The following is a 16,338-nucleotide window of genomic DNA, read 5'->3' on the forward strand; positions in this document are numbered from 1 at the left end:
GTGAAGGTTGACTTGGGTTTCCTAATGCTTTGAAAGTTTCAACTCCATGCATGTCCTGTAAGTCACAGGGTTTTCAAGTTTTTCTGGCTTTAATGTTATTGTTTCTATCCGTTTCTTGCCTCATTCCCATTATTCTCACTCATTTGCAAGTTTGCCTGTCTTGGAAATCACAGGTGTTCCTGCTCTTTTTCCAACTCTCATATTCCATACTTCATTTTGCAGGCTTTGATTGATCATTCTTTTCTTGCCTCTGAGGATTTGCAAATGTTCAGCTGCCACTGAGCCCTGTTAGGTCATCAAGACAGAAGTAATGTCCTAAAGGTTATGTCTCTAAGGAAGGTCACTGGAAGGCTCTTCCACCCTTTCAATATACACGTTTTGGTTAGGGGGATCTAGGACATTTCATACTATGGGGTTGGTTGGTTTTTGTTTTTTTTTGTTAAATTAGGAGTACTTGCAGGCTCTTGCAGTGCAGCCAACCCACTGTGGTGCCCCACAGCCCTGGCAATCCTCCCTACTTGTCGCAGGTCCCTGTGAGTTCACTGGATCATGTTTACTCTCTGCCTGCAGTGGCACTGCTCAGCTTTCACAGGTCAATGAGTGGTACTTCACCAGTGCTTGACCTGCTCACCTGCCTCTGGCCTCTGCATATTCCCCCCTGTCCCTTCACTCCAGTCTCCTGCAGGGCTGCTCACCTGGCCACCACAGGGTGCTCCACTTCTGTCCACAAAGCTCTTTCTCCTTATCCTGTAACCTGTTCTGATTACTAAGGGGAAATTACTTTTTTTTTTTTTCTTGAAAAGACCCCTCCACTGTTCATATTCAAAATCTTGGAATTCCTGCCACTCCTTGGTGCCACTGTGTCTTTCTTTGGTCAGTGTGAAGTCAGGTCTTCACTCTTCCCTGCTGCTCATCAGCTGCCATCAGTTGCAGGTCCACGTGAGCTCACAACATCCAAGACATCTTGATGACCCCTGTGAGTCCCTTTCAACTTAGATTATTCCATGATCTGTGATCTTCTCCACTGAGAAATTCCACAGCTGGGACAGCTGGACATGCAGACTTCATACTTCCCAACTGCTTCTCTCTCAACAACTTCTGTGCAAAATTTCCTTTCTCCCTTATTCTCTCTTTTATTTCACAGCCTTATTTCAAAGCTGTCCTTAGGAAACTGCTCACCCAAAGCTGGCCAAGTTCAACTTCAGTGAGGCACCAAAGTTTGATCATTAAGGTACTTTTCAGCTGATGTGTTGCAGGAGGCACCTGAGAGCACCACAGTGACGACCTAAGGCACAGCTTGCACCACAAGGGACCCCGGGTTGTTTTTCACCTGGGAGCCACAGTTCACAAGTGACTCTCCTTGAAAGTATTTATTGGTTTAGGGATGTTTTGTCACATCTGGACACCAACTGGCAAGTCTCTTCACACAAAAGTCAGCATAAAGAATGCTTTTACCAGGATCCTACTGTAAATTGTTGTTAGTTTCCATATCTTCATATTGCTCAGACTCTCTGTCAGGACAAACCCCCCCATATCAGGTGACTTTCTAGATGATGTTGTTAAAGACAGCTCATTTTATTATTTAAAAGTAGGTGTGGTTTTATAATGTAGTGATTGGTAACCCTCCTGATATCAGTATAGCAATTCTGTAGTCATGTACTGTGCTCCTAGCAATTTCCCCTTCCATTATTTTATAAAAAGATGCAAAAGTAACTAGAATGTAAAATGAATTTGTTAATGTTGTAGAACTTTAAGTACCACAAAAGACTAACAGGTAGCTCTAAAATGTATTCCTTCACTTGTAAATGTCAGTGTTAATTATCAAAGATAATGACATATAATTACAGAGAACTCAAATATAATTAAAACCACCACAAAAAGTGTAGCCAAGGGATTATACATCAAAAGCTGTAAGCTGAATCCTGGAACTGAGGCAGTGGGCATCCTCCTGCTACCTGGACCCCTGAAACCAGGTGGGAAAGTGGAAAAAATGAAAGAGGCAGAATCAGAATCCCAGGATGGTTCAGGCTGGAAGGGACCACAGTGGGGAAGCTGGTCCCACCTCCCTGCTCCAGCAGGAGGCAGAGGATTGTGTCCAGTTGGTTTTGGAATTTCCCAGTGAGGAGACTCCACACCCTCTCTGGACAATCAGGGCTCACTCAGTCTGCCCAGGGAAGAAGTTCTGCCTCCTGTCCAGGTGGAACCTCCTGGGATCAGTCCCTGCCCGTTCCTCTGCTGCCATCGCTGGGCCCCCGGAGCAGAGCCTGGCCCTGCTCAGAGCCCTCCCTGCAGACAGGGACACCCAGGGCTGAGGGCCCCTCTCAGCTGGGGCTCCTCTGGAGGCTGGACAGCCCCAGCTCCCTCAGCCTTTCCCTGCCAGAGATGCTCCAGGCCCTAAATCATCTCTGCATCCTCCACTGGACCCGCTCCAGGAGCTCCATGTCCCTGCTGTGCTGAGGAGCCCAGAGCTGGGCACAACTCTCAGATGTGTCACACAGGGCTGGGCAGAGGGGCAGGATCACTCCTGAGCTGCTGGCATTTTCTTAGCACAGACCTAAGGGCTCTTTCAAGTACTAGCAGGACAAGGTAAACTCCTATTGCCTGATACTCTCCATATCCAGGTACCTGTATTCAGATACGTTTTTGCATAATAAATATAAAGGTGTAGATGCCTTTGAAGAGCAAATTTCATCCCGACTCTCAGCTGCCTGTTCAGAGGAATGACAGGAGCTTGAGGAGCTGCTCTTACCTCCTGCAGGTCCTGGAGTGAAGTCTGGCCTGACTCATACCTGTGTCTTTCTCTGTGTCAATGCCAAAACTGCTGTGAAATTACTTTTAGAAGGAGTAACTGTTTTTAAATTTAATATGCTGTTAAATACATGAAGGCAGAGACAGGAATCAAACTTAACTAGCCAAAAATTATCAGGAGACTGAAGGTATTTTTGGACACAGGACCTCCTGTTCCTGTGTTCCCTGGCATCCTATCTGGGCTCCTTTCAGTTCTGGTTTCCTATTTTCATCTTCTTTACTGTTGAACAGAACACAGCTGAAAAGTGGAGGTGAAAACTATGTGAATGCTAAGTTGTTTCACTGGAAAATGGGTTTATCCTAGAATCCCACGATAGTTTGGGTTAGAAGGGACCTTAAAGACCACCTCATTCCACCCCCCTGCCATGGGCAGGGACACCTTCCACTATCCCTTCTGCTTCTCTGGAGAACAAATGTGTGAAAGCATTTGTGTGAAGGGGAATGAGAATGAAAAATTGAAAGTTTTCCCTTGGCAGTATGTCTATGTTTATCTTTGCACTTATTTACCACAAATAAAAATCTGCTTTGCACAGCTTATGTTCTGAAAATGTTTTTCTTTTACCTCCACACACTTGATGTAAATCTTCAGCTTTTCTTCCTCCCAAGAAATTAGTGTTGTTATTCTGCCACTTGCCTGTAACATTGACAGCTGTATTTATTATAGATCACCTTTTAGAAAGTATGAACCTTTAGTTAGTAATCATATATACATGCCTATTAAATTATGTAGAATTTTGTAGTTATTAAATATTATTTAACAAGCTGTTTTGTTCAGTCAGTGGCAAGAGGTGCATTACCACCATGAATTTGGTATTATCTTTCTCCAGAAGACTGGGTTGGATACATGAATCATGATTAGATGTTGATATACTGATATATTAATTACAAGCAGGCAAAGTATGCTGGAGTGGAAATGGAAATGTGAAAAGCCCAAATGGTGTTTATTCTTTGGTGGGAGCAGGAGGAGAAGATTTGAACACCAGAGCAGTTTTTCTGGAGGGGCAATGTTCAAGCAGGGGTTTCTAATTTGGTTATAAATAGTTGTGCTTATATATCTATATTATCTATATCTATATATATAATCTATATCTACATCTACATCTGTGTATCTATACTAACATGTGGACTTAAGGGGAATTAAGGCATTTTTTAGACTTCCAGAGTTATGCAAACCTGTGTGTGTTTGTGCTTTTGGTCCAGAAAGAGCGCTGCAAATAGCTTTATTTTTTTTTGTAAACTATCTCTATAAATATTTGAAAATACCAAACACATGTTGCAAATATTTAGTTAATAGTCTTTGTTAAAGCAAAATTTGAGGAAGCTCTAAAATCATAATATCTTATCAGTAGTAGAGGTCATTTTTTATATGTGTGAATGTACCGGTTGAAGCCTGCTTCAGCCAAAACATCTGTTCAGTTATCTGTGATTGATGTGTGAATTTCTTGGCAAAAGCCCCACTCAATATTTTTAATAGTGAATACTAAATTTAAAGTTGTATTTTTAATGTTTTCCCATCATGTGCACAAGTTATATAACCAGATCTGGATCTGTGTGGTTACTGCTATTTATACAACTGTTGGGGTGTGCAACAGATGAGGATCCAGCTCACTTATTCAGTGATCCAGTTATTCAGTTCTGAATAAACACAGAAAAACAAAAAAAAAAAAGATGAATTGTGTATTATCAAGATTATAATTTGTTTATAAGAAAATAGAACAGAGTAGCCAAAATAAATTGAAGTAGGAATATAAGGTGATATGTGCTGGCCTTTCAAACTTGTGTAAATGAGACTTTGATCTGACTGAAGAACTTTACGGTCAGGATATCACAATGCATTTCAATTATCCTTGACCACAAGTGCAATATTTGTGTAATAGAAGTGCCAGGATGGATATGTAGTAATGAAAGACAAAGGCATAATTTTCTGTATTGTTTCTTTAGCAAGCTAAAATATACATCTAATTTTTCATGCCTCAGTCTCCTTCTCTCTTTTTGTTTGCCAGTTATGGCTTAAATCTGCTAATTTTTTTCCGTTTTGTTTTTCTTGTTCCCAGTTTTGCAGATTAAATCTCTGATCTCTGAATACTGTCCTTACTGCATGCCAAGAGCCAAAAGCATTTTGTGATCAGTGTTAAATGATACTGATAGACAGAGTTGATCATGCCCCCTGCAAATGGACCCAAATTTAGCTTGAGACATCTTTGTTTACTGATGACTGACAAAACAAGTAGGGGGGAAATAAAAAGGCAAGCCCCTCCCACTTTTCCCTTTTGATCTCAGTCCTGATAGATCCTTTGTTATAAACTTAATGATGCCACTTGAAGTGGGATCACACTGAACGGTTCATGTAGGCAACAGTTCTCAGGTGATGCCAGACCAGAGGACAGTGAATGCTGTGGCAGTTTGTTATGTGAACGTGTCTGGAGGTTCTTTCTCAAGCAAAGAGTCTCTTAAGTCCTCAGGAGAGCACCTTCCTGAGGCACTCAAAGCTTGGCATAAGAGTTTTTACTCCAAAATCACTTCCTGTATGTTCTGAATTTGTGAATACTCTACAAGTACCCTCTTAGAATGTGAGGTTAAGTGTGTGAACCCATCAGGGCTTTAAAAGTGTTGGCTACATGCTGCAGCCTTAATAACAGTACTATAAATAAGTTTTTGTTTTCCCCACTGGTTTCTGAAAGCTTTGACTGGGCACTCGTGAACTACTGTCATGATATATAGGAGGAACTACACTGGAGAGTAAATGTGTTATGCGCCATTAAGAGAAGGCTTTGTGGTGACCTCATTGTGGCCTTGCAGTGCCTGAAGGGACCCCACAGGAAAGATGGAGAGAGACTCTTGACAAGGCCTGGAGTGACAGGACAAGGGGGAATGGTTTCACACTGACAGAGGGCAAGTTTAGGTTGGATATTACAAAAAAATTCTTCCTTGTGAGGGTGGTGATGCCCTGGTACAGGCTGCCCAGAGCAGCTGTGGCGGTTCCATCCCTGGAAGCGTACCAGGCCAGGTTAGATGGAGCTCTGAGCAACCTGGGCTAGTGGAAGATGTCCCTGCCCATGGCAGGGGATTAGAAAAAGATGATCATTAAGGTCCCTTCCAACCCAAGCCATTCTATGATTCTGTGATTTAGGTGTTCTGTTGCTGAGCATATCTTCCTCTTATTAAGTCACAGCCTAGCACAGTGTGCTTGTGGCTTTGTTGCTTGGTCCCTGTTTTGTAAACTTCTAATATTTAGCAGAAAATCATTATGGTAGAAGTAGAGGAAAAATATGATAGACCCATGCCAAAACAAAAGCTCAAAAATGTTCACTGTGCTGTAATGTATATATATATTTTTAAAGGCATGAGTGCAAGCAGTGTTAATGTGTGATTTTGAGTAAGCTGATATAAAACAAGCAAAAAGATTTATGAAAATGACAAAATGCAGAGTACTTCTAATGAGACATAAAATGGATTTTAAGATGTGGAAGATGGAAGATACTTACTGCTATCAGTGTATAGCACCACATTTATTACAAAAACCTGGTAGTGATTTCCTATAAATTTCAATTTGTGTGATGCCACGAGGATTGGAATAACAAATCTTGCATTTTTTTTCCATTGCTAATTCATTTCCTTCATGGCATAAAACACTTTGGCAGGTGTATCAGGTTAATATTCATATTCTGCATTCTATTTGCTAATTATCTTTTTAGTAATTGAAAATTAATGACCCACTTGACCCTTACATGTCCAGAAGTGATTTCTTCATCTTTTCACATAAATTGTCATATTTCAATGCCAAGCCACAAGTAAAATCTCACTGAAATGTTTTTGTTGCATTTTGTTGTGAAATGTATTGGAGAATCTATAACTCTATAATGTGTCAAGTTTAGCAAACATTGGTATTTTGGTGTTTGCTGACAGTTTATTCTTAGAATCATAATAGAAAATGAAATTTGTATTTCTTTTATAATGATTTGACAACTGATTTTTTAATAATCCTCCTTTATTTTTAGTGTTACAAAGGAGCAAACTGGAACTTCTATATTCTGACTGGCTGGGGTCTACTTTTTGTGTTGTCAGAGTGACTCAAATGTATGGTGATGGAGAGCTAAATCCAGCCAACAGAGTTTAGGGCATGCAGAGAGCAGTACTGCCCGGATGGATGAAAAAAAGTGTGTGTTGTAATAGTTATTGTACTGATATCTACTGAGTGATTCCCTCTGGACCATATGTTTGGGGAACTGAGTGTATTGAGGCTTGGTTTCAAAAGTGTTGATAATTCAGAACATTCTGCAGAGATCTCTAGAATGTGCTGGCTAATTAACATTCCTGAAAATACAATATTGTCCATTTACTGGCTGATTTCATTTATTACCATGCTCCTGTGGGAAGGTACTGTTTTGAGCCCTGGTACCACATTAGCTGGGTCCCCTAGAGCGACAGAAATATTCTGATACTGCAATTTCCATTTATGAGTGAGGTATTTCTTGGACACTGAGTCCCAGCCCCTTTGCCAAGCTTCTCGTGCTCCTCTCAGCTGCAACATTCCAAGCAACTATTTATCTCTGCTTGATGAATTGCTCAGATTTCCAGGCTGCTGCTGCTGATCTTGCTGCCTTCTAATCATCTGCAGAGCCTGCAAACACCCAGCAGAGCTCCTCAGCTCCACATTTCATCTGGAGCAGGCTTGTGCCTCGTTGGCTGGGAACTGCTTCTCCAGGTATTGACAATACTGCCATGAAACGATCCTGTGGTGTGAGAAATTCCCTCAGTGCAGTCCATGGACTCTAACAGCTGCAGTAGTGAAATATTTAGGAAACAGCAGGAATGGTGCAAACTTTTGTGATGCGTTTGCTCTGATGTTCCACTGGTGACAGCTACATCCAACTCAGCTGCTTTCCCCCATGAGATGTTGTTTGCTGACCTAGGAACCTTCTGGGGATCTCTATCCCAAAGTCTTGCACAGTTTCTTCTTAAAATGCCATTTCATTTTTGCACCCACAAGGCAGAGGTACTTCCCTGCTGCATTGATGTTTATGTCCTTTTGTTGATTTTTAATTTGGCTTTGTCTGAGGCCCTGTAGTGCTTGCTCTTGGAAGAGACTCCAGGCAGTCCATCCACACCCCATCTCCTTATCATGCAGGATTTTATAGACTTCCACAATAACTTCCTCAAGTTCCAGAACAAAAGGTCTCAGTCTTTTCAGTCATTCCTATGTAGATGCCATAACAAGGCTTTTGTGTGTCCTCTGAACCCTGTTTTTGTCTAACTTGTCTCTTTGGAGGTGAGGAGGCAGAGTGCACAATGAGTTCAAGATGTGGATACTGCTATGTTTGAATGTTTTTATTTCTTAGTCTTTGTACCTTTCCTAATAAAATATAAGCTTTACTTTACTTCTTGACTCTTAGAAAATACTGACCTGCTATTTTTCAAAGGATTTTCTGTTGCAAAATTGTCATTTACTGACCAGTATAGGTGAAATCAGAGCCCAGCATCTTATTATGTGAATCTAGATTTAACCCACAGGTATTGCATTATATTTATTTACATTGGGAGCTCTTTGCCATTGTTCAGGCTCTTACAAAGCTTTTCTACAAATTTTCAGGGTCTGCCTTTATCCTTGCTTCCCTGAAAAAGTTCATCTGCTTTATCTTTCACCAGGCCACTTAAGCTGATGTTGGATACTGCTAACACTGCAAAATCCCCTTAGTGACTTTTTATTTTTTTCCAGCAATGCAAGTTCTCCTCCTACCCAGTTTCTTCTTGTTTCACTGATTATTTCTCCACCTCTGGACCTGTTGCCTTATCCAAAATGAGTCACATGATGATACTGTGGGACTGCCCCTTACTCTTCCCCATCTCTCCCTGTTTGCAGTAAGGCTGTAGCTGTCCAGGGAGGTTTTGGATTTCCCATCAGCAAAAAAGCCAGCCCAGATACTTTGATTATCTTCATCTTAATCCTCTTCCAGTCAAGCCCCTGCAAATACAGCCAACCTTCCTTTTACTGCTACTGATCTTTGGAGAGAGAGACCTCAAAGGGCCACACCATCCTGGAAAAGCTTGTAGCCTCTGATTAGGAGAACCCTCTTATTAAACTGAGTACATTTGTACCATCTGTTAACACTTTCAAATTACAGAACATCCCCTAAAGTATATTTGCTAAGAACAAATTGAACTTTAAAATCTTTCAACATAAAATTGCATCATCCCTTCATATGATTGTTGATCAACTATGGAGGGATGAAGCAATATTTTAAGATACCTTTCTTCTGTTTTTACAGATTGGTGTTCTAAGTATTTTGAATTTTTTTTCTTTTTTCTCCAAATCCCTTTTTTCCTTGAAATTGAATTTGCTAGAGTGAGGGTTCAGTCTCTGTTTCATTAATCCCCCCACTGGGTACATGCCTGTTATCTGGTCTAAAGATTGACTTCCATGATCTTGCTGTTTCATCTGGAAAATTGTTTAGGCCATAAATCTCTGTACAGATTAGTGGGTCTCATTCCCTCAAGACGAATTACATTTTGCCCTTTTAAATGTTAACTCTTTGGCCTCAAGAAGTTTGTTGATTTTATTATGGATAATAAAGTTTGATATGATGTATTCCACAGAATATTGGCTTATTTTTTAGCTAATTTGGCACTGAATGTAGCCAGGCCAGCTGCTTACGTGATTTTAAGTTGACACTGCCAAAATACAGGAGGTGGTAGAGAAGACACAGTCCTCCCTTCTTCTGTGAGGCAGTTTGATTTGGGTGAGGAGGCTCTTAATTTTACATTTTATTATTATTTTTTATGGTATTCAATCTCAGAAGATGTGTTGAAATTGTGCCAGGCCTTCATAGCAAGAAATTTGTGTCATTGACACAGGAAAAAATTGCTGATAAAGTTATTCTAAATAATTAGGGATGATTTTGCTTTATGTTTGAAAGTCATACTTTTCATGCTGTAGTGATCAGTGGACAGAGATAAACATTTAGAAAATATTGATGCAAGTGCAGTACTTTTAAATCCAAAATGTGTATTTAGAAAGAATTAAAATGAATGTCAATCCTGGCATATTTGTTACTCACCTGCATATAGATCCTGCTTTGAACACTGCAATAATGCACAGGTCTGTGCCCTGGGTTTTTTATTTTGTTTTATTTGGCAGATTTATCAATCTATTCTACATTTGTGCTTAAGTTTCTGGCAGCTCATTTTCATTCAATTTTTTATTGCCATTAAAAATGTCCATCTTCTTTGGGGAAGCACACCTGTGTTTTTAGGCTTCCTGTATCATCTTCCATTCAGAGACATTTCCTGTCTGTACATGAGTGGGAAGATTTTGGTTGGAGAGGTTGCAGTGCCATGAGGAAACATTGCAAAGGATGAGCAAAGCCAATTGTTTCATTCCACAGTTCTTTAACTAAGAAATTGAGATTATTTAGGTGTTTTGGCCAGATCTTTCATGACCAGGTGTTCTATGTTTATACACACAATTATATTCTTTAACTGTTTGTGTTCACAGGTGGGAGTAAGAGAACAAAATAAACAAGATATTGACACCATCACTGTTGCTAGAAATTAAGAAAGAGAAAAGTAAACTGTCAAAATGTGTACATTTTGTCGCTTTGCTTAAGGTCTTGAGCATGTCTGTGTACCCATGCACTGAAGTAAATCTACACCCTGGAGAAATAATGGAAAGGGGGAAAGTTTGGCAAGGGTAGAAGGGTTTTGTGAAGGAAAATATGAAAATTATAAGATATATAGGCATACTGTTTTACTAGTTTATTGCCTTTTTTGAGCACTTCTCAATCTGGAGCATATTTATCTTCACAAAAGCATTTTGATAGAGGGAAGTTCCATTGTCTTCATATACTAAGAGGCAGAATTAAATTACCAGCCTACAATTGTAGGATAGAACCTCTTCTATGAGCTAACATGAGCAGGGAGTTGCTCTGGACTCAGATGTCCATGTAAAGACATTCCGGGATGTTGTTGTCTCACCTGGACCAGTGCCCTGCACTTCCTTTTCCTAGTGGAACTGGCTCACACTGTCATTGTCTGATTTTATATCTTGGACACAAAGCTCTAGGAACAGAAACACACTGTTTCACTGATATAAATTCAGTCTATTTGGCAGAAAACACAGCCACTTTTACAGTCTCTGCCTGAATCTGGCAGTGCTGTGTCATGCAATCCAGTGCTGCCTATGCTGGGGGCCAACAGCTCAGCCAGCTTGGCTCTGCTCTTGTGAAATGAAGGTGATCACAGTTCTTGGATAATAACAAGAAATTGCTTTTTATTTGCAATATCGCATCACTTTGGTATTTATCTCAATTTCCAGGGCTGGTATCAGGAGAGCAGACATTAATTTTGAACAATTGCCTTTGCAGACATGATGGATCCATTTGGTGATGGAATTAATGGGAAGACGATTACCTTTACTGAGCTAATAGGACCTGTCTTTTCTTTTCCTCATTGTAACTGTTTCACTGTCACTTTCCCTGTGTTGTCTCATTATATTAACTGGATCCATTAAAATATTGCTCCCAAGTATTTTTTTGTCCATTTAATAATCACTGAAAGAAAAAATGTTTAAAGTTCAGTTATTTGTTTTTTTTTTTCTAAGAAGTTTACATGCTTCAGATTTTACAATTTATGCCTTTTCCATTTCCTGTGCACATTCTTTTAAAAACCATTAGAAAGATTGGCAGCTCCCTGGACTCCCTTAGACATTAGTTAATAACTTATTTTCACCTTTTTTCTACCCTTTGGTGTTACTTTTTCTTCCTGTTAAGATACACCACAGAAATATTTTTTTTCTTTGGATTAGTCTTTAAAAATAACTATTTATTTAATATGTAAGTTATTTATAAACTGTATTCCTTAAATATGGAGTGATTAGTGATTTCATGATAAGGAAATGACACAAAATCCTTACTAAGCTGTAGCATTCAGCAATGAGTTCTGTATTTGCAAAGTTCCTAGGAACAGTGTGCTCACCATTAAAAAAAAAGAAGCCTAGAAGCCTGGGGCTCTTCCAAAATCTAGTCATTGTTTTTGCCCTTTCTTGGCTTGATAGTGATGGACAAATCTGATGCCTTTAGTACCGTATGATTTAGCTCATGTTAGAGGTGCCTAAATAAATTTAGTTTTACTTAGTTATTCTTGTCTAGCCGTGTTTCAGAACATTCAGCTTTCAATAAAAAGAATAACCACTTTATATATATCTATATGAGAACTTCTGTAGTTATACGTTTTTGTTCTGCTGTGGCCTTGATGGTGATAAGTTTGCAATAAATCTTAGACTTGCAGCTGATTCAGGTCCTCATTTGTTTTACTGCTAAGGCAGGAAAGATAGAAAAACTCTCCTTTGGAGAAATTTGAATTTTATTCAGCCTATGCATTTCCAGTCCAAGAAAGAAAAAAAAGCAATATAGGCTGCTATTATAGCCCGGCTTTAGATTGCTAAGAATCATGATAAACTGAGAGAAATACCCACTACATTTTTCTTCATGTGCTGATTGAAAAGCAAAGCAGACCTTTTTTCCATTTGACTTTAATGCTGAGCTTTCCTATTGAAATGGGAAAACTGAATTCAACTTCAGAAAACAGAGAAGCAGTCAAGATATAAATATATCTTGAATAATTCTTCATGAATTTATTGAAAAACTTCCACTCTTGAAACTTATTGGAAGAAGTCTGTAATATGGAAAATAGATTTGATAGGGGAAAAAAGGCATCATGAAAGTGACAAATCTGTTTGTCATCTGCCTAGGAATACTTCGTAATTTAAATAATATAACCAGGGAGTGCAGTGATAGAGACATGGAACAATGCAGGGCCAAGGATAAAGTCCTGTGGGACATCAGCTGCAAGTGAAAAAGGACTTGATTAAGGATGGCTGTATTAAATAACAAGTGACTGGTCTAACAAAACCAATGTTTGCCAGCACCACATGTTGGCTTCAGTGACACATCCAGAGTACAGTGAATCAGCAGGAGTGATTCTGAGCATTCAAAATAGAAGACTGACATAATTTCATTAGATCAAAGTGATGAGCATGTGCACAATTATAATTTCAGGTGATTAATCAGAGGACAGCAGTAAGGGGGTGTCTCCAGTAAACAGTTATAAATCCACTCTGGTAAGGAGAAAACCAAGTTCTAACTTTTGGAGATGTTTGCAATACAAGAAACCCTCTGGGAATAAGTTAATTGAGCAGATCCTTGCCAGACGTCATAAGGAAATAAGGGCATTTAAAGACACCTGGAACTGCTGCAGGTGAAGCCTGGAAAAGTGGGGAAAGGAATCTTACCAGAGGAGTAGTCCTATAGGTTTTTATTTTGGTGAGCCCACAGAAAATGAGCTCGATGGCTCATCTCTTGAGCTATGATATTAAATGAATGGTTTCAAATTTATTTTTAAATTCTTTGATTAACTTGAATGTTAGGAGGATATGGGAGATGTGGTTCTAGTAATCCCAAGGTGAACATCCAGCAGCCCACTGTTCTGCATCTTTTCATGCAGCAGGAGCCACCTAGTCCTGTTTTCCCTACTTCATTTACTTTGCATTAGTGTTTATTAAAATTACCTCAACTTCCCATCATGGGGTGATTTTTAAGCTTTTTAAAGATTTTTAATGATCTGATTCCTCATCATCTGATATCACTTCAAGCACAACTTTCCAATTTATTTTTGTTCAAATATACAAGGGTCATATTCTTCATCTGGTCTTTTCAATCAAATTATTTGTCTAATTTTATTTGCAATCTGTGTAGTCATATGAGCCTGAGGTGGAAGCAACCAATTAGATCACACTGTCCTTCCTCTTGCCAGCATGGAATATAATCCCCCAGACAGGGACATGTGCTTGATTTTAGCCAAAAGCTCAGAAGAAACTCCTGATCTTCACCCACTGAAATTTAACCTCTCATCTGTTGTTAATCTATTTTCAGCAAATGATTACCAGAACATCTGCTCATGCCCAGTAAATTTTTACTTCTTTCTCTTAAAGCTGACTTCCCCAGTGGACTGATGGAAGAGAAATTCTGCAGCTCATTCTGCTCTTTAAAATAGCATTGGTCCACTGAAGAAATGTTAGCTGAAGGCGAGGCTGTGTTTTTAATAATTTATGTTGCACCTATAGGGGAAATAAGAGCAAAATGACGGCACTAATAGTAGGGTTTCCATCTAACTTTTTATTTTTGATTTTTAATCAGGAAGCATAAAGAGACATTCAGCAAACACATGTTTGGGGTTTACATAAAGATGGAAGCAGCCACACAAAGTTCATTAATCTTTACCTTAATGAAGTCTCTGAATCACAGGATCACTGAGGTTGGAAAAGACCTCTCAAGATTTTCGAGTCCAACCATTGACCAGCCACCATTTTGTCATCCAGCCCAGAGCACTGCCACCTCCAGTCATTCCTTGGGCACCTCCAGGGGTTCACTGCCTCCTTGGGCAGCCCCTTCCAATGGCTGACCACCCTTTCAGTGAAGAAATTCCTCCTGAAAATCTTCTTGTGTCCACTTCCATGCCTTTCCCTAAAGGATATCATCTGACAGTCTGTGTTCAGGAGGATGATGGCAGAGGAGTTTTCAGGAGGGCTTTGAAATCTGAGAAGGCAGGAACCATTTAGATTTTTGTCAAGGAAATCCCTTCGAAGAGGAGCTGCAATATGGGAGACGGTGTGATAGCTGGTCATTGCCTTGATTTCTCTGATATTTGCTTTGTTATCTCCCTCCCAAATTTTCTTCCCTACATTTCCACAGTAAACATTTATCTCTGTGATTTATTGGTACAATTTCTTTGTGTGCCTTGAGGAAAACGCTGCCTGAACCTTCCTTCATTTAATTTTCATGTTTTCTCAGGGGTGCTGCTTTCTGCTCTCAAGGTTCCTTTCTGTAGCTCAGATGTGCTACCAGTACATCTTAGTCATGGCTTGCAAAACCTTTTTGGCTGTGCCAAACCTCTTTTGGGCATTTTATGTTTCTGACCAACATAACCAATCATTTACGTAAACATGAGGCTCATATCTCTGTACAGAAGTTAAATTTTTATGTTTTTTTCAGGTTTGCTATTCTGCAGATTATTATTATTATAATTGCAGATATTTAGGACAACAAATGTTGGGCCTGATTCCCCGTAAGGAACCATTGATCTGATGAAGTGTCCGGAAAATAGTTGGGCAAAACTTAAAATGAGAACTACAGCAAAGCCCACCCAGAGCAGGAGAATTTTTTTATCTTGTTGGCTCAGATGGACACAAAAGCCCACTAAAGAAATCAGATCCCTTCTAAAATATCAATGTACAAAAAAGTGGTATCTTGGGTGTTTCACATTTACATCATTCCAAAATCTGGACCTGTAGCTTTCTGTCATCCTGTGCACACACAGCTACACTGCAGGCAGTAGATTAATGGATTTTAGACCATAAAAGATTCAGCTTTTAAGGACAATGTCACTTTTCTGTAGCAGAAGTTGGTTATTCCCTGTGATTGTTGCCTACTGCTGAATGATTTAGTTGGAGCTGACAACTTGAGATATTAGCACTAGATTGTGTTCAAGAATATTTAAATACATTGTACCCCCTTTTTTTTATGTTTCAGAACAAGAGCCAAGGACTAAGTTTTGTCCGTATACATGCACCGTGGCAAGTCCTCAGTCGAGAAGCAGAACTCCTTAAAATAAAAATGCCCACTAAAAAGGTAAATATCTCCCATTCTCTATCAATATGTTTTATGACTGAATGATCAGAATCTTCATTAAATGTATAGAAGCCCATGGAGTTACTTTGTTTCAAAAATCAGAGAAAATGAACTGTCAGACTTATTTTTCACATTTCCAAGTCGTTAGAGATGATTTACTGTTCAGAGCTATATTTAAGTGGGGATTTCCAAAGGGGTTTTTAAAGGCTACAGAGGCAGCTGGCTGATGCACTGCATTCAGGAGGGTGATGACAGAGGTGAGTGTTAAGGAGGGCTTTGAAAGCTGAGAAGGCAGGAGCTGTCTGGACTTTTGTCAAGGAAATTCTCTCAAAGGTGAGGGGTAGTGTAGAAGATAGTATGAAACTGGTCACTGTCTTCAGACTTCTCCAAAGAGAGAGAGACTCTCCCCAGAGAAACAGTTTTGGTGGTATCAATGATTTAGTGAATTCAGACCTGCCTGTTGTCACTAAAACTTCAGCTCACTCTATTCTTTTCTGTCTGTTTTTAGCAGAGTTGCTGGAAAACCTTGTAAATTCTGAGTAGCAAAGTCCCCAGTCTATGTTTCTCAAATTATTTAGTCCATTGGTTAACAGCTCCGCTGGAGTCAGGGGAACTGCCTTGTGCTTTTAGTTAGTGATAGACATCAACTGCACTAAAGAACATTTATTTCTTTGCATTATAATTAGAAATAAAGGGAAAAATTGATTTTGTTTCCTCCCACTGTGTTGTTTGATCTTTAAGTTTTTCATCTTGTTTTCACCCAGCAAAAGCTTCACTCTGGTTCACATTTCATGCTGTTACAACCTGTCATTATCAGAAGACTGGCTGAATCAGTCTTGCGTACTCTCAA

The 16,338-nt window shown here is 39.5% G+C and overlaps 1 protein-coding gene across 5 annotated transcripts in view; it reads left to right on the top strand.

Annotated features, from left to right (window-relative positions):
* Nucleotides 1-16,338, top strand: part of ANO2 (anoctamin 2) — a 149,625-nt gene that overhangs the window by 13,440 nt on the left and 119,847 nt on the right. For 3 of the 5 annotated variants that reach the window (XM_064420517.1, XM_064420516.1, XM_064420518.1), the window contains one exon: nucleotides 15,390-15,488. In XM_064420517.1, the coding sequence (XP_064276587.1) occupies nucleotides 15,390-15,488 (99 nt within the window). Of the gene's footprint in view, nucleotides 1-10,766; nucleotides 11,037-12,860; nucleotides 12,923-15,389; nucleotides 15,489-16,338 lie in introns of those variants that run through there. The other 2 variants (XM_064420520.1, XM_064420519.1) reach the window with 2 other exon arrangements.

The sequence above is a fragment of the Passer domesticus genome, chromosome 5, assembly GCF_036417665.1.
Source record: "Passer domesticus isolate bPasDom1 chromosome 5, bPasDom1.hap1, whole genome shotgun sequence".
NCBI classification, from domain to species: domain Eukaryota; kingdom Metazoa; phylum Chordata; class Aves; order Passeriformes; family Passeridae; genus Passer; species Passer domesticus.